Source organism: Sus scrofa, chromosome 10 (genome assembly GCF_054392235.1).
Source record: "Sus scrofa isolate SSC_HxYL_T2T_F1_AM1 chromosome 10, Sscrofa_HxYL_maternal_Yorkshire_Landrace_v2.0, whole genome shotgun sequence".
Lineage (NCBI taxonomy): Eukaryota > Metazoa > Chordata > Mammalia > Artiodactyla > Suidae > Sus > Sus scrofa.
This window is the reverse complement of record NC_139392.1, coordinates 50173434-50194874: the sequence shown is the minus strand read 5'-3', so window position 1 is coordinate 50194874 and position 21441 is coordinate 50173434. Positions and strand designations below refer to the sequence as shown.

General features: G+C 42.5%; 1 protein-coding gene across 5 annotated transcripts in view; it reads right to left on the bottom strand.

The window, feature by feature from the left end:
* Positions 1-4116: 4116 nt before the first annotated feature.
* The window catches only part of LOC110258406 (protein FAM240B-like), a 134717-nt gene continuing 117392 nt past the window's right edge, over positions 4117-21441 (bottom strand). For all 5 annotated transcript variants that reach the window (XM_084979681.1, XM_084979682.1, XM_084979683.1 and 2 more), the window contains 2 exons: positions 18698-18843; positions 4117-4833 (listed from right to left, as the gene is read on the bottom strand). In XM_084979681.1, coding sequence (XP_084835807.1) covers positions 4740-4833; positions 18698-18840 — 237 coding nt within the window. In that variant the 5' untranslated portion in view covers positions 18841-18843 and the 3' untranslated portion in view covers positions 4117-4739. The remainder of the gene's footprint in view (positions 4834-18697; positions 18844-21441) is intronic.

The following is a 21441-nucleotide window of genomic DNA, read 5'->3' as shown; positions in this document are numbered from 1 at the left end:
CAGGTTTGATCCCTGGCCTCGATCGGTGAGTTAAGGATCCAAAATTGCTGTGAGCTGGGGTGTAGGTTACAGATGCGGCTCAGATCCCGCGTTGCTGTGGCTCTGGCGTAGGCCGGTGGCTACAGCTCCGATTCAACCCCTAGCCTGGGAACCTCCATATGCCACGGGAGCGGCCCAAGAAATAGCTAAAAGACAAAATGAAAGAAAAAAGAAAAAGTTAAAACCAGCTAAAACACATATATTACTCTTGTAAATTACTGGTTCACATGGGAGTTTTGCCAGCCTTTTGGGAAGTGTTCTAGTTGCTTTTAAAGTAGGAATTGCACTAGACTAGCAGCTGTAGCTCTGATCTGATCCCTTGACTGGAAACCTCCATATGATATGAGTGCAGCCCTAAAAAGCAAAACAAACAAATAAACAAACAAACAAAAATCCTAGATTTGATTTTGGAGTTCTCATAGTGGCTCAGTGGAAATGAATCAGACTAGCATTCACCAGGACACAGGTTCAATCCCTGGCTTCATTCAGTGAGTTAAAGATCCAGTGTTGCTGTGAGCTGTGGTGCAGTTTGCAGATATAGCTCTAATCTGGCATTGCTGTGGCTGTGGTGTAAGCCAGCAGCTATAGCTCCAATTTGACCCCTAACCTGGGAACCTCCATATGCCACAGGTACAGCCCTAAAAAACAATAAAAAAAAGAATAGGAATTGCAATACTGTTTGTTCTAATTTCCCATTTCCTCGGAAACAATTTACTTTCTAGATCAAAAACCTGGAAATCACATGACTGTCCATCTTTAAAAATAATTGTTGACTTTCTTTTGGAATATCCACATCAAGGTTTAATATGATCCCATTAAAAATATGTGTTGGAGCCAAACTGAGCTTGAAGCATTTGTATCAGGAACAGTTGAGTGAGGAAAGCAGAGTGCCAAAAAAAAAAAAAAAAAAAAAAAAAGGATATGATCAGTCTGTGTAAGTGTGGTGTGTGTGTGTGTGTGTGTGTCTGCACATGACTATGTGAACACAGAGAAAACTACAGGACTCACACTAGGTTGGGGGTACAACTGTTGTTGATGGTTGAGAGTGCAGAAAAGAGGCAGGGAGTAAGCCAAGACAGCCAAGACAGGGATAAAAAGTTAATAAAAAACTTAAATAATCTGTATCAGCATGTATGATATTGAAACTGACTGCTCTTATGGCTTAAACTGAGTCAGAACCCAGTTAGGGTCTTGAACCCATGGTCTTTCACTCACAAGGTATCTGGACTTATTGAGGTTCAGGTTCTTTGTGCCTCAGTGCAGAAAGAACTCAGGGGGAGACAAAGTGATAGGCAAGGAATAGATTTATTAAGATAGGAGATGCAAGCTGGCAGGCACGGAAGCTCTGCCACAAGGATGTGGTGGGCTATAGTTTGTGTCATCCAAGGAGAGAGGGGGTTGGAAAAAACCACCTCTTCCTTTCTGGGAGTACTAGCTCCTCCTTGTATCAGGTAAGATGTATATTCAAATCCTCAGAAGTGGGGTCCTCAAACTCTTGCCCTTGGTCTGAATATGAATGCAGACCTCATCCCATCCCCCACCCAAGGACCTGAGGCAATTCTCAAGGCTCTGCTAATGAAGCAAGCCTGCCTTGTGCTGATGGTTTTCTCACAGTGATCTCCCACTGTCCCCTAAATTTCCCTCTTTAAATACGGTCCTTTATCGGGACTTCTACAACTACCTGTGACTATTCCATCCCTATCAATGGTGCTTATTCCATTTAGCAGAAGGGTTGTCCTTGAATTCCTGTCCTTGGTCTGAACCCAAATGCAGCCTTCACCCCAAGCCCCACTCAATGACCCAAGGCATATCTTATGCCTCCATTAGTCAAGCAAGCTAGCTTCATTCTGATGGCTTTGTTGAGCAATTACCAATTTACAGTCATCCCTCAAAATTCCCTAGGTTTCCCTATCTGTGGTCCCTTATGGGGACTTCCACAGCTACTTGATGTAGAAGTCTTATTCCATCCCTACTGTTATGATCATATTTATGCACATATAAAATTATATGCACATAAGTATGTATATGCAAAATTTTACAGAATTAAACATGCAAATCTAATCAGTTCATTTCTCTACCTAACATCTGTCAGTGGTGAAACCAAGCAGGGCCCTGTGGGCTGCTGGGGACACCAGGCTTTCTGTGTCCCCCATTTCTTGTTTTAGGGAATACACTTCAGCCTTCATGACCTTCCCTGAGTTCCAATGGGCAGGTTCAAACAGTTGCTAATCAGAGAAGGGAGGGGATGCAGAGACCCTTGGGAAGGAGCAGTCAAGAAACAAGATAAACAATAGTGTAGCTTTGGGGGCAGGGTCCTGATCCCTCCTCAAGGAATATAGATAACAATGTCTTTGAGCTCCTCTACAGAACTCAAGTCCCCAACACATGCAAGATGTTAGTGAAGCATTCTTTATTCCAGAGAGAGGACCACCAGACTACTGAACACCAGCTTTGAAAACAATGCAAGCTTGCCTCTACCCTGATCCGTATCTGTAGCCCTATCTTTATTTATTTATTTACTTATTTATTTTGTCTCTTTAGGGCTGCACAAGCGGCGTATGGAGGTTCCCAGGCTAGGGCTCTAATTGGAGCTGTTGCTGCCAGCCTATGCCACAGCCACAGCAACCTGGGATCTGAGCTATGTCTGTGACCTATAACACAGCTCACAGCAACACCAGATCCTTAACCCACTGAGCAAGGCCAGGCATCGAACCCAGAACCTCATGGTTCCTAGTCGGGTGCGTTTCTGCTGCACACGATGGGAACCCCTGTGGCCCCATTTTTTACTTCCCAAACTATAAGACCACCTTCCAATCTCTCCTAAGGGAGGCACAGTCTTTAAGGCATTAATCTGCTGTTAACCCTCCTTTGCCTGGCCAAGTTAACCCTCCTTTGCCTGTTTTTTTCTCCTTCACCCAAAACTCTGTCTCTATGTTTCTATTTGGCACTGGTGAGCAGAGGCTGAGTCCTGGCAACAGTGGCTTCCTGAACCTCTGTGGATCAATGAAGAATCTTTAGCCTGGGCTCCAGAGACCCCCTGTTGCCTCTCCAACCTCCTATAAAACCGACTCTCTCTTCACTTTGTGTCAGAGACACGTTTCCCAGTTGTTCACTTCCCCCGACACCCAGCTCCCTCTACCTTGAAGCCTCTCTGCTCCTCTTCCGTTCTTCACACATGCTGTTCATTTTTTCCTGCATGACTTACTCATTTTTATAGGTCTCAGCTGAAACATCAGTTTCTCAGGGGGCTTTCCCTGCCCCTGAGACATGTCTAGGTATCCTGATATTTATTCCCATGCTTCCCTGTCTTTACAAACACTCTATTTCATTATTAATCTTTTTCCAAACTTTGCGCCAATTTTCCCAGCTGTAATTCACTGCTGATTTGTTGTTTTTGAACTAGGTGAGAGCCTATAGCAAAGATCTGAACTGGATCTTCTAACCCTCTTGCCACCTTGTGACCCTCTCGGTCACAAGGATCCCTTTTCAGCTTTCCAGGGGTAGTGGTTTATGCCACTGCAGAGCATCTATGAGTGCTGTGATGCCCTCCCCAGTATTGCCTGTGTCATTCTCTGGGCTCCTTGGCTGCCTAGGTCTTCCTGCTCTGCTCCTGTCTCCAGTGAGGGATACCTGGGCAGAGGGGCAGAGGAGCAGAGAAGCCCTAGTTCCTATGACTGATAGAATCCCTCCTCCTCTGTGACCATGATCATGCTCTGGGCCTGAGAGCAGATTACAGTGAAAGGGACTTATTTATTTATTTATTTATTTGCTTTTTAAGGCCACACTCATGGCATATGGAAGTTCCCAGGTCAGGGGTTGAATCAGAGCTACAGCTGCTGGTCTTTGTCACAGCCACAGCAACACCAGATCCTTAAATCACTGAGCAGGGCCAGGGATCAAACCCGCATCCTCATGGATACTAGTCAGGTTCTTAACCCACTGAACCACCATAGGAACTCCTGAAAGAGACTTCAAATTCCAGAATATGTCTCAGGGCAGCTGACACTTGGTCTAAGCATCAGAGAATTAACCAAGGCAGGTGTGAGGGAGTTAATGCAGGACACATAGGGCAGTGAGGACACGACAAACCAAGTTTATTAAGCATCACCTTACTTTCACTGCATGCTTCTGCTTGTTTATGAAAAATAAACCCAATTTATAGGAACAGAAAATAATTTAGTTTGGTTCATTTTCAAACCATGTTGTTAAGAAACTATTCTTTTCATAACAACAGCAGTAGTATTTCTACATTCACCAAATCGGGGGGTTGGGGGGGAAGACTGTATGACTCTGTTTTTCCAGAAGACATAGGGAAGCCAGTTTCTCCACAAGGTCATAGCTCCTGGCAAGCTTGGATTAAACATTCAGATTTCAAAATGAGAAGAAAATGTGGAAATCAATTCTATTACATAGATCTTTGAACCCTGGGAAGTGCTAATTCCAAGAGATTTTTATATTAGATAACCTGAGCTTCCTATTTCATTGGCGGTCATCCTATTCTCTGTAGCAGAGAGGATTGAGTTGGATAAGGACTCCCATTAGCACTGGGGGAGGTTTCACATGTAAATCCCCTCACAAATGGGAGAGCAAATAGAGAGTGTCCTGCTTAGTAAGTCAACATAACTTGGGTGCTAGTTTTTTCTTCTAGAAAAGTGCCCTCAGTGGCTTGTTATCTTTGAAGTAGAGGAGGCAGGTAATTTTCAGCCTACAGTGTTGGTCTGCTTTTCCTTCCCATCAGGATTGTCCAACATCCTCAGCCTTTTCTCCAGTCTCTGCTTCCACTCTTCTCGGAGCCTGAGGAGGGGAAACAATATAAAGCGTTAGTGCATTTGTTTCCTACCTCTGCTGGCCCAGTGAAGGTTTTTTTTTCCTTCTGAAGACTATTTTTTTTTTTTTTTGTCTTTTTGCCTTTTCTAGGGCCACTCCCATGGCATATGGAGGTTCCCAGGCTAGGGGTCTAATCAGAGCTGTAGCCACCGGCCTACACCAGAGCCACAGCAAAGTGGGATGGGAGCTGCGCCTGCCACCTACACCACAGTGCATGGCGATGCCAGATCCTTAACCCACTGAGCAAGGCCAGGGATCGAACCTGCAACCTCATAGTTCCTAGTCAGATTCGTTAACAGTTGCGCCATGATGGGAACTCTTGAGGATTATTTTTAAGAGAAATACATGGATTTTACATATTAATGAAGAAAAAGTCAATAGAAAAAAGAGCAGTCTACGAACATGTACTTTTCTCCAAAGATTATTCCTTCCTAAGTTTACATGTGGAGTCAATGTAATACCAATCAAAATTCCAGCACAACTTTTTCCAAAGATATCGACAAGCTGATTCTAAATTTTATATAGAAAGACAAAAGAAATAGATTAGCCAAAACAATTTTAAAGTAGAAGAGAGTTGGATGACTCACACTACATGATTTTAAGTCTTAATATCAAGATAGTAATGGAAGAGAATAAAGAGTCAAGAAACATATCTGAGTCTGTTTCCGTTTTGTAGGTAGGTTCATTTGTGCCATGTTTTAGATTTCACATATAAGCAATATCATATAGTATTTCTCTTTTTGACTTCACTTAGTTTGAGAAACTCTGGTTGCATCCATGCTCCTGCAAAGACATAGAGAACAGACATGTCATTGCCAAGGGGGAGAGAGAGGGAGTGGGATGGACTGGGAATTTGGGGTTAGTAGATGCAAACTATTATATTTAGAATGGAAAAGCAATGAGGTCCTATGGAATAGCACAGGGAACTATATCCACTATCCTGGGAGAGACCATGATGGAAGATAATTTGAGAAAAATAAAGTGTGACCCAGTCATATATAAATATATGTATATATATATAGTTGTTTTGTCTAATCTATTTCTTTTGTCTTTCTATATATATATATGACTGGGTCACAATGCTGCACAGCAGAAATAGGCATTAACACTGTAAATCAACTATACTTTAATAAAAAAAAGAGTCTAGGAATAAGTATATACAAATAGAGCCAAATGATTTTTTTTTTTTTTTTTTTTTTTTTTTTTTTTTTTTGCTTTTTAGGGCTGCACCTGTGGCGTATGGAGGTTCCCAGGCTAGGGGTCAAATCGTAGCTACAGCTGCCACACCATGCCACAGCTGCAGCAACACAGGATCCGAGCCATGTCTGCAACCTATACCACGGCTCACGGCAACGCCAGATCCTTTACCCAGTGAGTGAGGCTGAACCCTCAACCTCATGATTCCTAGTCAGATTCGCTTCCACTGTGCCATGATGGGAACTCCTAGCCAATTGATTTTTGACAAGAGGCAAAGACAACTCAATGGAGGAAGGATTTTTTTTTAATAAACTGTTTTGGAATATTATACATCCATATTTTAAAAATGGACTTTGAGCCATGCTCCACATCTTTTACAAAATTAACTAAAAATAGACCATAGACTAAATGTAAAATGTAAGACCAAGACTTCAAGGAAAAAGCCACAAAATAATGTCTTCATGACTTAGCAATAAGGAAAAAATTCTTATATACAATACAAAAAGCATAATTCATGAAAGAAGAAAAATATGGAACTTTATCAAAAGTAAAACATTTGTTCTGTGAAAGACACTGTAAAAAGAATAAAAGACAAGCCACAAATAGGGAGAAAATACTTGCAAGCTACATATCTGATAAGGTACATGTTTCCAGGATACAAAAAATTTCAAATTCAATGGTGTGAAAATGAACAATATAATGGGCAAAATATCTGAACAGACATTTTACTTAAGAAGTTACATGAGTGGCAAATAAACACATGAAGACACTCACCATAATTAGGAAATTTCCAATTAAAACCACTTGAGGAGTTCCTGTCATGGCTCAACAGAAACGAATCTGACTGGGAACCATGAGGTCTCGGGTTCGATCTCTGGCCTCAATCAGTGGGTTAAGGATCCAGTGTTGCCATGAGTGTGGTGTAGGTCACAAATGTGGCTCTGATCTGGCATTGCTGTGGCTCTGGCGTAGACCCCTAGTCTGGGAATCTCCATATGCTTCAGGTGCGGCCCTCAAAAGACAAAAAGACAAAAAATAAAACCAAAAACCCCCCAAACCACTTGAGATACCACTCACAGAATCACTAAAACAAAGAGACAAAAGCAAAACCGTCTCCCTGCATATCCCCCACCTCCTCATGGCAAAACTAAAAATCCAACCCCCACCTGCCAAACCAAAAAAATTTCACAACAAATCCCAAACCAAGTGTTGGCCAGGATGCTAGGTAATTGGCACTATCTCACATTGCTGTTAAAATGCAAAATGATGCTGTCAGTTGGGAAAACAGTTTAGCAGTTTCTGATAGAGTAGCTGCTGTGCACCCCTTAGTGGGCAGCTCCCTCACACATAGCTCTGTCGACTAAAAAAAATACACAGCCTCAAAGTTGAAGGTTAAGTTTTATTTGGAGCAAAATTAGGACTTAAGCACAGGAGACAGCATCTCAGGTAGCCCTGAGAAACCGCTTCAAGGTGATGAGGGAGGGGCGAGGATATATAGGAGTTTTTGCAACAAAGGATGGGGAGCAGGAAAAAAAAGAGGTGTGAGCTCCTGGGAAATCATTCCTTTGATACGCACCTCTGCTATCAGGGGCAGTATCCCGAGTTTTCACAGCTTGCAGGACTCACTGGCTCTCACTCTTGGAGGTGAATGCATTCACAGGTGACTGTGGCAGTCTTTTATTGTTAACTACAGGGCAGGCTGAAATACCATCCCAGGAGGAAAAGCGGGGGGGGGGGGGGGGGGGGTATCAGGATATGATAAAGGTGAGAGGGAGGTGCTTGCAGCACACACATTTTACAAGTTTGTTGCTGATCTCCTGAAGGTCACTACCAGTCACAAGGAGTGGACATCACCATGAAGGATTTTAGTGTTTTTCTAGATAGGAGACGCAAGAATTGGGCACATAAAATCTTCTAAAAACGCCTATCGGAAGGCATGTTCTTCCAGTTTTCTCACTCTGGGTCTCTACTCTGAGGCCCACTCAGAGGATGCTGCGGGTTTGTAGCTGCAGTGGCTCATGTTTTACTCCATGTGGAGGCTGATGGCCAGTGCCAAACTTCAGTTCACAGATCCATGCACACTTTGTTTAATAAGTAATGGGAGTGCCCATCGTGGCTCAGTGAAACGAACCTGACTAGGAACCACGAGGTTGTGGTTTGATCCCTGGCCTCAATCAGCGGGTTAAGGATCCCGTGTTGCTGTGACTGTGGTGTAGGCTGGCAGCAACAGCTCTGATTAGACCCCTAGCCTGGGAACCTCCATATGCCACAGGTGTGGCCCTAAAGACAAAAAAGACCAAAAAAAAAAAAGCAATGATCTATTGAGCATATATGACCTTCCATTGAGATCCATCTAGTGGTAATTTTAATAATTACATTCCTTCATTATGATTATTAAGTAATCATCTTGTCATTTTATATGTAATCAACCCCAGCAACCTGGGGAATATCCAAGCTCACAAGCTTCCCTTGTTTATCTCTTAAAGGCTCTGTAACCAAACCTGCCTCCACATGACTTTTATCTTCTGGGATCTTTTAAAGCTCACTAATAAGGGTTGCTGTCTGTGTGTTTCATTGAAGTTTATCAGTGTTAATATAATGTGGATTTATCATTAATTAAAGGGGTAATAACTTTTCCTTGGTGTTGAAACTAAGCAGGGTCCTGTGGGCTCCTGGGCACACAAGGCTTTCTTTCTGTGGCCCCCATTTCTTGCTTTTAGGGAATAAACTTCAGCCTCCATGACCTTCCTGAGTTCCAAAGGGTAGGTTCAAACAGTTGCTAATCAGAGAAAGGAGGGGATGCAGAGACCCCCAGGGAAGAGGAGTCAAGAAACAATAGTGCAGCCTTGGGGCAGTGTCCTGGTTCCTCCTCTAGGAATACAGAATACACTATCTTTGAAGACAGACCTAAAGTCCCCAACAAGTGGAAGATGTTAATGAAGCATTCTTCATTCTGGAAAGTAGACCATCAGACCACTGAACACCAGCTTTGAAAACAACGCAAGCTTGCCTCTACCCTCATCCTTATCTGTGACCTATTTTTCACGTGCCAAACTATAAAACCACCCCCTAGTCTCTCCTTAGAGGGGCACAATCTTTGAGGCATTAGCCTGCTGTGACCCTCCTTTGCCTGGCAAAGCCATAAAGCTATTTTTTCTCCTTCACATTTCTATTTGGCACCAGTGAGCAGAGGCTGAGTTCCAGCAACAAGTGAACATGAAAATGTGTTGCCCAGAGATCCTACTGTCCAGCTACCTGTTTTTGTAAACAGTTTTATCAGAATACAACCCTGCCCATTTGTTGACCTATTGTCTGTGACTGCTTTCACACAATGGCAAAACTGAGTAGTGGCAATGCACGGGATTCACAAATAGTTACTACTTTTTTGTTTGTTTTTGCTTTTGTCTTTTCTAGGGCTGCACCCGTGGCATATGGAGGTTCCCAGGCTAGGGGTCAAATCGCAGCTATAGCCGCTGGCCTATACCACAGCCACAGCAATGCCAGATCCAAGGCTTGTCTGCGACCTACACCACAGCTCAAGGCAATGCCAGATCCTTAACCCACTGAGCGAGGCCAGGGATTGAACCCTCATGGTTCCTAGTCCGATTCGTTTCTGCTGCACCATGACGGGAACTCTGAGAAAATCTTAATAATGCAGATTAAGCTTAGAAGTGTGCCCTGTCTTCTGAAACTATTATATTGAGAATCACACACACACACACACACACAGAAAAAGAAAGGAATTCTCTACCAGCTCTAGAAAACTATCATTCTTAACAATTTGACTTTGCTGAATTAGATAGTATTTAAGTAGTTATTCATTGTCTGATTTTGTCAAATCATGGCTGAATTTGTCAAATCATGGCTGAATTGTGACCATAAGTTGGCTACAGAGAAAAAAAGTTGGCAAAAACCAGTAGAAGGATGAAATTTTTAATAAAGAGCATTGTATGTTTCCTTATTTGGGAAGTGTGTTACACATCTTTATGCCAGTAAGATTTATAATAAACTTAGGTATGCATATATGTGTATATATTTTTTCCACAGAGAGCCTATTGTTAATAATGGTTACTAGCATATCGTAACGAGCTTCTCATTTTTCTCTCACAGGTGCTTCCCTCTGTGTCAAACTTGTCTGCTTTGATCTGCTTCTTGGAGGAGCCAAATTAACACATTTTGAATGATGAATTTATTCTAGGAAGAGAGTTGAGGAATTTGGAGTTTATGACAGACACAGTGATTCACTTTTTATAGTAGCTATTTCACTATTTATTGCTAGATGGTGAAGGATTCAAGGTTCTATCTACCCAAGTTTCGACTAAATCTTGTTTTATAAGTATTTAGACTGTTTCCTGACCTGAAATGGGTGTGGTCAATATCTTTCACCATTACGTTGTTTCCTTTTATCTTTGTGTTCTCAGTAAGCTGGTGAATATGCATATATATGGACATTTTATTTTGTAGTAAGCAAGACCAACACGAGAAAGATGGTTCTTAAAAATTGGACAGGGAGTTTCTATTATGGCTCAGTGGAAAGAAATCTGATTAGTATCTTTGAGGATGCAGGTTCAATCCATGGCCCCACTCAGTGTGTTAAGGATTTGGTGTTGCTATGAGCTGTGGTGTAAGCCTGCAGCTGCAGCTCTGATTAGACCCCTAGCCTGGGAACTTCCATATGCTGCATGTGTGGCCCTAAAAAGGAAGAAAAAAAAAAAACTGGTAGAAGAGCAATAAAACTGGCATTGGGAGTTCCTGTTGTGGCTTAGTGGTTAACGACCCCAACTAGCATCCATGAGGACATGGGTTCTATCCCTCGCCTTGCTCAGTGGGTTAAGGATCTGGTGTTGCTGTGAGCTGTGGTGTAGGTCACAGACTTGGCACAGATCTTGAGTTGCTGTGGCTGTGGCATAGGCTGGTGGCTACAGCTCCTACTCAACCCCTAGCCTGTCTTCTTATGCTTCCAGGGTGGCCCTAAAAAAAATAAAGGCAAAACCCTCCCTGGCATTGAAGCTTGAAGAGAACATTTTTTTCCTCCCACAAAGCCTGGAAATATTGACCTCACTTTTCAAATAATTTGTTGTTCTAGATTCACTTGATTTGTGGAGGACTTGTAATTAATATCTAGGAACACAGATTCTGCTTGAAAAGTATGAGATTTGACTAAAAAGTGGCATTTTTTTTAAAGCACCATAAACCAGAATCACAATGTCCTTACTGGGAACCAGGGAAGATCTACTGGGCACATAGTTGGTTTTTTCTATCATGTGCTTGACAGACACTAAATATCTGTATCAGCTTGGGTCCTCCAAGAAGCAGATTTGGAGGAATCACCCATGAAAAATAAAGTGACAGAGGTGAGGAGGGAACAGAAGTAGTTAGGGATAGCCTTCAGACTAGCATGCTGGTCTAATCCTTGTGAAAGGGGAGAGAGAAGGAAGGAATGATTGGGCAGGAAAAACTCCAAACTACAGCACAGTTCAAAGAAAGCCTGGGTTGGGCTAATGAGGTGCCTGATAAAAGTTGCCCACCAGAGGAGCCCTGTCAGGCAAGAATTTCCCAGGACTAGTGAGCCCCTGCCATACTCAGCATTGACTAGAAGAAGCTGGGGGTAAATGTGGCCTCATGGCAAATCCAGAAAGGCAGCAGGTAGAGCTCTTGGTCAACTCTACTCTCAATAGCAAGTTATCTTGAAGGCACTCTGAGTCTACCTCAGTATGTAAAGAAGAGGAGTAAGGAGTTCCCATTGTGGTTCAGTGGTTACGAATCAATTAGCATCCATGAGGATGCAGGTTTGATCCCTGACCTCAGTCAGAGGGTTAAGGATCTGGCATTGCCTTGAGCTGTAGTATAGGTCACAGATGCAGCTAGGTTCCCACATTGCTGTGGCTGTGGCTGTGGCCAGCAGCTGTAGCTCTGATTAGACCCCTAGACTCTGGGAACTTCCATATACCATGTGCATGACCCTAAAAAACAAAAAACAAAGAGTGGTAAAATAAGAATCCTTGTCATCAAGGCATGAATATTTTAATGAGTCCTGGATCTCCCACTTCGGATTTCAGCACTATAATAATAACCATTGCTTTTTTTTTTTTTTTTTTTGCCTTTTAGGGCTTCACCCATGGCACATGCAAGTTCCCAGGCTAGGGGTCTAATCTGAGCTACAACTGCTGGCCTACACCACAGCCACAGCAACTTGGGATCAGAGCCCTGTCTGCAACCTACACCACAGCTCACCAAAACCTAGGTCCTTAACGCACTAAGCGGGGCTAGGGATCAAACCTTCATCCTCACTGACAGTAGTCATATTGTTTCTGCTATGCCACAATGGAAACTCCATAACCTCTGCACTTTGAATATGAAAAGTCAGATGATGCTTTTGCTGACCCTAATCCTGTGTAGTAATGAACATGACGTTACAGTTGGTTGTCATTGGTGGGGAGACGTGGGCCTGATCCTAGTTCCCTTTGACCTGCAGGTCACTAGCTGGTCTGGTCAGAGGCCAGCTTCCGGTTACTGATCTGAACAACTCAGTTCACAAGCCACACACCTCACCCAATAAGTCTGAATGGAAAAAAACAAAAACAAAAAACAAACCTAAAACTTTTCACACTGGATATTTTTGGTAGACTCAATTATTTTTTTTCTGCCTTTTTAGGGTTGTACCTGTAGCATAAGGCAGCTCCCAGGCTAGGGGTCAAATCAGAGTTGCAGCTGCTGGCCTATACCATAGTCACAGCAATGTCATATCTGAGCTGCCTCTGCGACCTACACCGAAGCTCATGGCAATGCTGGATGGATCTTTAACCCACTGAGTGAGGCCAGGGACTGAACCTGCATCCTCATGGATACTAGTCAGGTTCATTAGAGCTGAGCCACAATGGAAACTCCTACATTTTTTTTTTTTTTTGTAGGCTCAATCTTATAAAAAGTTTGAAATGATGATTTCATCTGTTTAGGAGATTATGAGTTGGATTTGTTTTTTGTCTTTGTCTTTTTAGGGCCTCACCTGTGGCATATGGAGGTGCCCAGGCTAGGGGTCTAATCAGAGCTACAGATTATGGCCTATGCTAGAGCCACAGCAACCCCTGATCTGAGCTGCATCTGTGACCTACACCATAGCTCATGGCAATGCTGGATCCTTGACCCACTGAGTGAGGCCAGGGATCGAACCTGCAACCTTATGGTTCCTAATTGGATTCATTTCCTCTGTACCATTTTGGGAACTCCATGAGTTGGATATTTTGTTACCACTGCTGAAAGCATCCTGATGGACATAATTGATAAGCAGGAATCAAAGCAGAGGAAGGTAAATGATCTTGGGGTGAAGCCTAATAAACCCCTCTCCCCACTCAAGTCCACCAAAGTTAATGCATACTTGACACTGTGAGCTGTGCTAAATTCTGAAGCAGTATGTTGAAGATATATTTCTATCATTAAAACTTTTTTTTTCATATAAGCATTGTACAGCCTGGTTATCTAGATTTAGGTGTTCATATAATTTATCATCTAAATTGAGATACTTTTGAAAATAAAAGGGAGCACAATCCATAATGATAACAAAATGATATATATTTACCTAGACTGTCCCAACAAACTAAGAGCTTTGCTCATTGTATCTATAGTACACTTGATTTCTCTCAAATTGGCTCAATCAGTTATTTGCAAAGAGTTTTCAACTTTTCCAGAGGAACATGCCTGCTGTGCTGTTTTTGCTATAGTGAGAGTTACTAAAACGTTTCCAGTTCTGAGGCCACCCACTTTGACTTGTGATCTTGCCTCCAGGGCCTCTTCTACACACATTAAATCCATTAAATAAATGGATTCTCCACAGCTCGGGCTACACTCCTCAGTCAGTGAAACAGCAGGCATGTGCTGATGAGCATGTCCATAGTAAAACACCTGTTTCCACTCCATCCAGCTTTGGCACAAGCCCATACTGCTTAGCCTTGCTGAGGAACATAAGATATTATTGGCTCTGTTCTACTATTGGCAAATGCGTTGGTGAAAATTTTTGAAGTTTTGGTCTTCTCTTATTCATTTAGAACATGTTTTGCTTGTCAAGTGGGTGGAATTTGCCTTTTATCAATGGAAGGTAAACTAACAAAGGGTGTCAGGAAGTTCCCCTCATGGCGCAGCAGAAACGAATCTGACTAGGAACCATGAGGTTGCAGGTTCGATCCCTGGCCTCGCTCAGTGGGTTAAGGATCCAGCGTGGCCAGGGGCTGTGGTGTAGGTCGCAGATGTGTCTTGGATCTGGCATTGCTGTGGCTGTGGTATAGGACGGTGGCTGTAGCTCTGATTAGACCCCTAGCCTGGGAACCTCCATATGCCACAGGTGCGGACCTAAAAAGACAAAACACACACACACACACACACACACACACACACAAAGGGGTGTCAGGGTTATATGTGTATTTCATGGGATGCATTTATATATGTGCAGTTTAGAAAGCCATCGCCCAGAAAACTGAAATAGGAACCCAAGCATTTGTGCCATTCATTGGTCTACAAGTGTATGCTGGAAGATAATTATTCTAGTTAGACAGCATTTCAAACTCTATGCTTAGAAAAGCAGTATTTGGAGTTCCCGTCATGGTGCAGCAGAAATGCATCTGACTAGGAACCATGAGGTTGCAGGTTTGATCCCTGGCCTTGCTCAGTGGGTTAATGATCTGGTGTTGCTGTGAAGCTGTGGTGTAGGTCACAGACCTGGCTTGGATCTGGCATTGTTGTGTCTGTGGTGTAGGCCAGCAGCAACAGCTCTGATTTGACCCCTAGCCTGGGAACCTCCATATGCCACGGGTGCAGCCCTAAAAAGGACAAAAGACCAAAAAAAAAAAAAAAAAAAAAAAAAAAAAAAAAGAGAGAGAGAGCGAGCAGTATTTAAGGAAATATTCTGACATTCTGGTTTGGGTTTGAAAACATTCATATCTTTTTTGGGCAACTTGGTTCTTGTGGGTGTGTTTTTGTTTTGCCTTGTTTAGTAAGAGTAATTAAAAACCACTATTTTGTTACTCATTGTTTACCAAATTAGGAAGGCTTTTTGAGTTTTATATTCCTAGTTGATAAGGGCAACAGCTCTGGTAAGTGAGGCTTGAGAACAGAGGAGACCCTGGGAAGTTGCCTTTACTCCCCTGCTGATCTTCCTCTTTTCTGAGCAATGCAATGGTTCTATTCAGGTCTTTAAACATCATTTGGGGGAGATGAAGATGAGCACATTTTGAAGATTCTCTTGGCTTTGGAAGGAAGAGAAAAATTCCTCCAAACTCTGAAGGGAGTCTTTTCAGAGGCACATGAGAGCCTGGAGAATTATTGCATTTGTTCTATGGGCCAATTGCAATTGGTTGCTTTTCTTTTTTTTTTTTGTCTATTTGCTATTTCTTGGGCCGCTCCCACGGCATATGGAGGTTCCCAGGCTAGGGGTCCAATCGGAACTGTAGCCACCGGCCTACGCCAGAGCCACAGCAACGTGGGATCCGAGCCACGTCTGCAACCTACACCACAGCTCACGGCAACGCCGGATCGTTAACCCACTGAGCAAGGGCAGGGACTGAACCCGCAACCTCATGGTTCCTAGTCGGATTCGTTAACCACTGGGCCACGACGGGAACTCCTGGTTGCTTTTCTTTTACTAACTTCATATATATATATATATTTGTCTTTTCTAGGGCCACTTCCGTGGCATATGGAGGTTCCCAGACTAGGGGTCTAATCAGAGATATAGCCGCTGGCCTACATCAGAGCCACAGCAATTCTGGATCTGAGTAGCATCGGCGACTTACATCACAGCTCATGGAAATGCTGGATCCTTAACCCACTGAGTGAGGCCAGGGAGAGAACCTGCAACCTCATGGTTCCTAGTCAGATTTGTTAACTGCTGAGCCATGATAGGAACTCCTAAGTATTTATTTCTTTTTTATTTTTGTTTTTTGTCTTTTTAGGGCTGCATGCTCGGCATATGGAGGTTGCCAGGCTAGGGGTCTAATTGGAGCTGTTGCTGCTGGCCTATGCTAGAGCCACAGCAACCCCTGATCTGAGCTGCATCTGTGACCTACACCACAGCTCATGGCAATGCCGGATCCTTAATCCACTGAGAGAGGCAAGGGATCCAAACCACAACCTCATAGTTCCTAGTCAGATTCATTTCCACTGCGCCAAGATGGGAACTCCTCTTTTCCTAATTATAAAATGGCACAGTATCATTGCAGAAACTGGAAAAAATAGGAGAGCACATACATACAAAGTTTGCCATTTCACTAGTCAAAAATAATCCTCTTACTATCTTAGCATATTTTCTTCTAATATTTTCCTTGTACCTATAGATAAAGTGTAGATATGTATTTTTTAAAAAATCACATCATATTTGCAAATTTTGCTCTTAATCTTACACCCCAGGGCTTCTGGAAAGGAAGACCCAATACAGGGGTCATGCAGGGATCTGGCTCCCAGTAGGCTTGTAGGCCAAGGACTGGGGAAGGAAGATGATAGGGACCACACAACTTACTCTTCTCACTCCCCTGGCCTCTCCAGCACTGGGTGTTCTAACATGTGACCCTTCTAGCATCTAGAAAAATCTGGTTTTGCTTGCTGGACAACCAAGAATGTAACTGGAGGAGTTCCTCTTGTGGCTCAGGGGTTAACGAATCTGACTAGGAACCATGAGGTTGCGGGTTCGATCCATGCCCTTGCTCAATGGGTTAAGGATCTGGCATTGCCGTGAGCTGTGGTGTAGGTTGCAGACACGGCTTGGATCCCGAGTTGCTGTGGCTGTGGTGTAGGCCGGTGGCTACAGCTCTGATTAGACCCCTAGCCTGGGAACCTCCATATGCTTCGGGAGTGGCCCTAGAAATGACAAAAAAAAAAAAAAAAAAAAAGAATGTAACTGGAATGATGGCAGAGCTCTTCTTTGGGTATACCAAGAGCCTATTTTCCCTTAGGGGCTGAAGAAAGATTTTTAGAAGTTAATTTCAATTCAACACATGTGAATTACAAGTTTTTAGCTCAGCACGCTCGGTAACATGGAGGCACATGCCTTTGCTGTCCAGTAGAACATACAGATGTCACTCCTCTTGTGAGTGGATATCTTAGCAAACAGACAGCCTGGCTGGGCTGTTCCCATTGTAGGGACAGAGAATCCAGACAGTCCCTGAAAAGTTGACCTGGTCCATCTGCTCCAAGGCAACTACAAGTGTAAGGATAGGTGCTGGCCCTTTTAGTCAGAGTGATGTGACACACGTCTTCTCACATAAGTAAATGTTCCCTTCTTGGCAGACTCCTTTGGCCAGAACAAGTTCAACTGCCAATGAGAAGAACCCACATTATCCTTCCCCCGAGGATCTTAATATGCATCATCTCAGATGTGGAGTATTTTACACTTATAAGTATCTGCTGACTTAACCCTGAAATTTGGTATAACCTCATGTGCTGGGGATTGTAGCAGAGGCAGGGTAAGAAAGAGATTTTTTTCAGATCACTAAGACATAAATAACAAAAACTTATTTTTGTTTATACACTAAAAACCTCATTCAGATCCATAAATCATTGATTCTCAATCAGGGGCAAATTTGCCATCCATGTTTGGAAATATCAGAAGATGTTTTTGGTTGTCACAGTGGGGGAGTCCTACCAGCATCCCAACATTTTAAGGGAAGTGCTACTAAAATATCTTACAAAGCATAAGACAACCACCCCACTAACAAAGATTTGTAAAGTCATAAATATCAATAGTGCTGAGGTTGATAAACCCTGGTATACTATGGTAGATGGTGTCAAAAATAAATGAGTAGATGAATTATGTCTTTAGTTTTCTATATTTTATGATATACTGACACCTTAAAAAGCTTTCTTGGAGTTCTCACTGTGCTGAAGTGGGTTAAGAATCCAAACGCAGTGGCTTGGCTCAGGTAGCTGCAGAGATGAGGATTTGATCCCCGGCCCAGCACAGTTGGCAAAAAGATCTGGCATTGCTGAAGCTGTGGTATAGGTTGCAGCTCTGGCTTGGATTCAATACTGGCCCAGGAATTTCCATATGCCATGGGTGCAGCCATGAAAAAATAAAATAAAATAAAAATAAAAAAGCTTTCTGGCCACAGAAAGACTGCCCTTCCCTTTCTTCTGTGTGTTAACCAATCCTAAGTCTGTGGCCCCAACGACCTCCTTATCTAACTCTTAGACATAAAGTCATATTTCCCCTGTCCTATATCATTCCAGGGCCAGGCCACGTACCAGATCATCCTTAAATCCTCAAACTATTGGGAATTATTCAAGCTAGCCAACCTTAAGCTGTTTACTCTGCCCTGCCTTGACTTTTCCTCAGAAATCCCAATAAAGGCTCTGGCATAGCCATTTCCTTTGTTTCTGTCTACTGCCATCTGTCAAAAACCTGGTGCTTCCCCTGTGGCCCTGCATGGCATGCAGGGATGCGCTTTCTGAAGGTTGTGAGTATAATAAATGTCTTCCTTCTAAGCCTCATTCTCCTTTTGTCTGTGGCTACACTGATTTGATCATACCATCTCCAAAATTTGTATTCTTAGGACAGTGGGTAATGAAAATAAGTTAGTTTCCCCCATCTCTACATCTGGTATATTTCTGGGGAAATCTACCTCTAAAAAGAGCAGAGAAACAATCCACATACTTTCCCAGGGCACTCCTTCCCTGTCGATCTTCTTCCAGTTCCCAGTAACAAGTCTGTTTTCTAATTTCTTTCTCCCAGAAGCATTTGAGCTCATGGCAAGTTTCACAGCAGAAGACTTCTTGACGGATATATTGATTGTTCATCCTCTAAAAATAAAAGAAAAATCAAATTCCAAGTACTTCAAACAAAGCCACTCTAATTTTGAAGTTATGAAAGATGAGTTTGAATCCATACACTGCCAATTACACTTTTTGTGCCTGTAGACAATTTACACAGTCACTATGATTTTGTTTCTCAGTTGAAAATAGGGATAATAAAGGTTAATGTCAGAAAATATCGTGAAAATTTTTGAAATGAACAAAATACAAAAGATATCTAATAATGCTTCCAGTTTATCTGATTCTACAAGTGCCTGCCTTTTTCATTGTCTTCGAGCTATTTTTTTCAACTCTGTTAAGTTATAGAAAAAATATAGCAATATGAATTATTTTTGAACAGAGACTCAAATATATTTTGTTCAGTGGAATGCAATTGATATCCCTGTGAATATCAACCAATTTTCACCTTCTTAAAAATTCATTTCAGAATTTTTTTGATGACCACCCCCACAGCATATGAAATTTCCAGGGCCAGAGATTAAATCTGAGCTGCAGCTGCAACTTACACTGGATCCTTAAGCCCACCGTGCCAGGCAGGAAATCCTCATTTCAGTATTCTTGACTATGTGTTTTTCTGAATTCTCCTTGAATCAGTTGTAATATCTTACTAGTTTTTTCATTAAATATAATAAGTTAACTATTTGACACAAATTTATTTTATATCAGTATGAGAGTCATAATTTTAACTTAAAAATTATCAAAAAAAAAAAAAAAAACCCTTTAACAGGAGTCCCCATTGTGGCTCAGTGGTTAACGAACTTGATCAGTAACCATGAGGTTGTGGGTTTGATCCCTGGCCTCACTCAGTGGGTTAAGGATCCAGTGTTGCCATGAGCTCTGATGTAGGTCTCAGCTGTGGCTTGGATCCTGTGTTGTTGTGGCTGTGGTGTAGGCCAGCAGCTATAGCTCCAATTAGACCCCTAGTCTGGGAACCTCCATGTGCCATGGGTACAACCCTAAAAAGACAAAAAAACAAAACAAAACAAAAAATCCTTTAACAGTTACATCACAGCTCTTTCTCTGTGTGTGTGTGTGTGTTTGCGTGTAGAACAAGGTGGTATATTTATTTATTTATTTATTTTTTGGGTCTTTTTACCATTTCTTGGGCTGCTCCCGTGGCATATGGAGGTTCCCAGGCTAGGGATCTAATCAGAGCTGTAGCCGCCTGTCTACACCAGAGCCAGAGCAATGCGGGATCTGAGTCGAGTCTGCAACCTACAACCACAGCTCACAGCAATGCGGGATCTTTAACCCACTGACCAAGGCCAGGGATTGAACCCTCAACCTCATGGTTCCTTGTCGGATTCATTAACCACTGTGCCACAATGGGAACTCCAAGGTGATGTATTTAAAGCTCTAAATACAAACTTGGCATGGCAAACAACAGGCTCCCAATAAATGTTATGCTCTTTCCAGCCTTCCTCAAAAATTAACGACATCTATCATTTATTGAGCATATAATATGTAATTGGCATTTCTTACACACTGTCCAATTTGATCCTCACTACAATTCTGTGTGATGGGTGATTCTGAATTCATTGTTCAGATGAGGAAATTAAGAGACAGAATTTGCTTATAGCCTCATAGCTGAACATGAAAGAGCAGGAATTTGGATGTAGGCCTGTCCATCCTCAAAGTGGATGCCCTCTACTCTACCAGTCCTCATCACTGTATCTGCAATTGGCCATATCCAGAGCAAGATTGTGTGGCATGTGTGTATATGTCCCATGAAAATACACATGTTTAATACTAAAAAGCATTTACTTTTTACCTAAGCACTGCCCATTTTCCAGAACTTAATAGATGCAAAGGACTGCAAAACAGAGCCTTCTCTGCCTACAGTTGACCACCTGCTCAGGCAAGAGCTTTGGCTCTGGCTGGAGAGTGGAAAGGACCTGGATCTTGCCTCCCTTGCTACAGAGTCCCAGTGATCCCATGCAAGTGGGATTGCCCAGAGCAGCCCAGGGGAGTAGGGGTGAGAGAAGCTCAGAAAAGCTTTCAGGGAATAAATAACACATCTGTGATTTTATATTTGTAATACAGAAGAGTAATTGTATATTATAGAACTATATAGAACATATAATTTATAATATAGAATTGTTTATAATCCAGAATAGTATAGAATATTTTATTTATATTATTATTATATTATAATAGACTCTGATTCTTGTACTAAAGAAGTGGCAAGAAATTCCCACTTGGAGGGATGTATAAATGTCCCTAAGTAGGAAGAACCTTAGTTTTCTTTTTATTATTATTATCATTAATGTATAGTTGATTTACAATGTTCAATCAAGTTCTATTGTACAGCAATATGATCCAATCACACACATTTCCATGTGCTATACAGTAGGGTCCCATTACACATCCATTCCAAATATAACAGTTTGCATCCAAAAAAACCCTCAAAATTGGAGTTCCCATCATGGCTCAGTGGTTAACGAATCTGACTAGGAACCATGAGGTTGTGGGTTCTACCCTGGCCTTGCTCAGTGGGTTAAGACCTGGCATTGCTGTAAGCTGTGGTGTAGGTCGCAGACGCAGCTTTGATGCCCATTGCTGTGGCTGTGGCATGGGCCAGTGGCT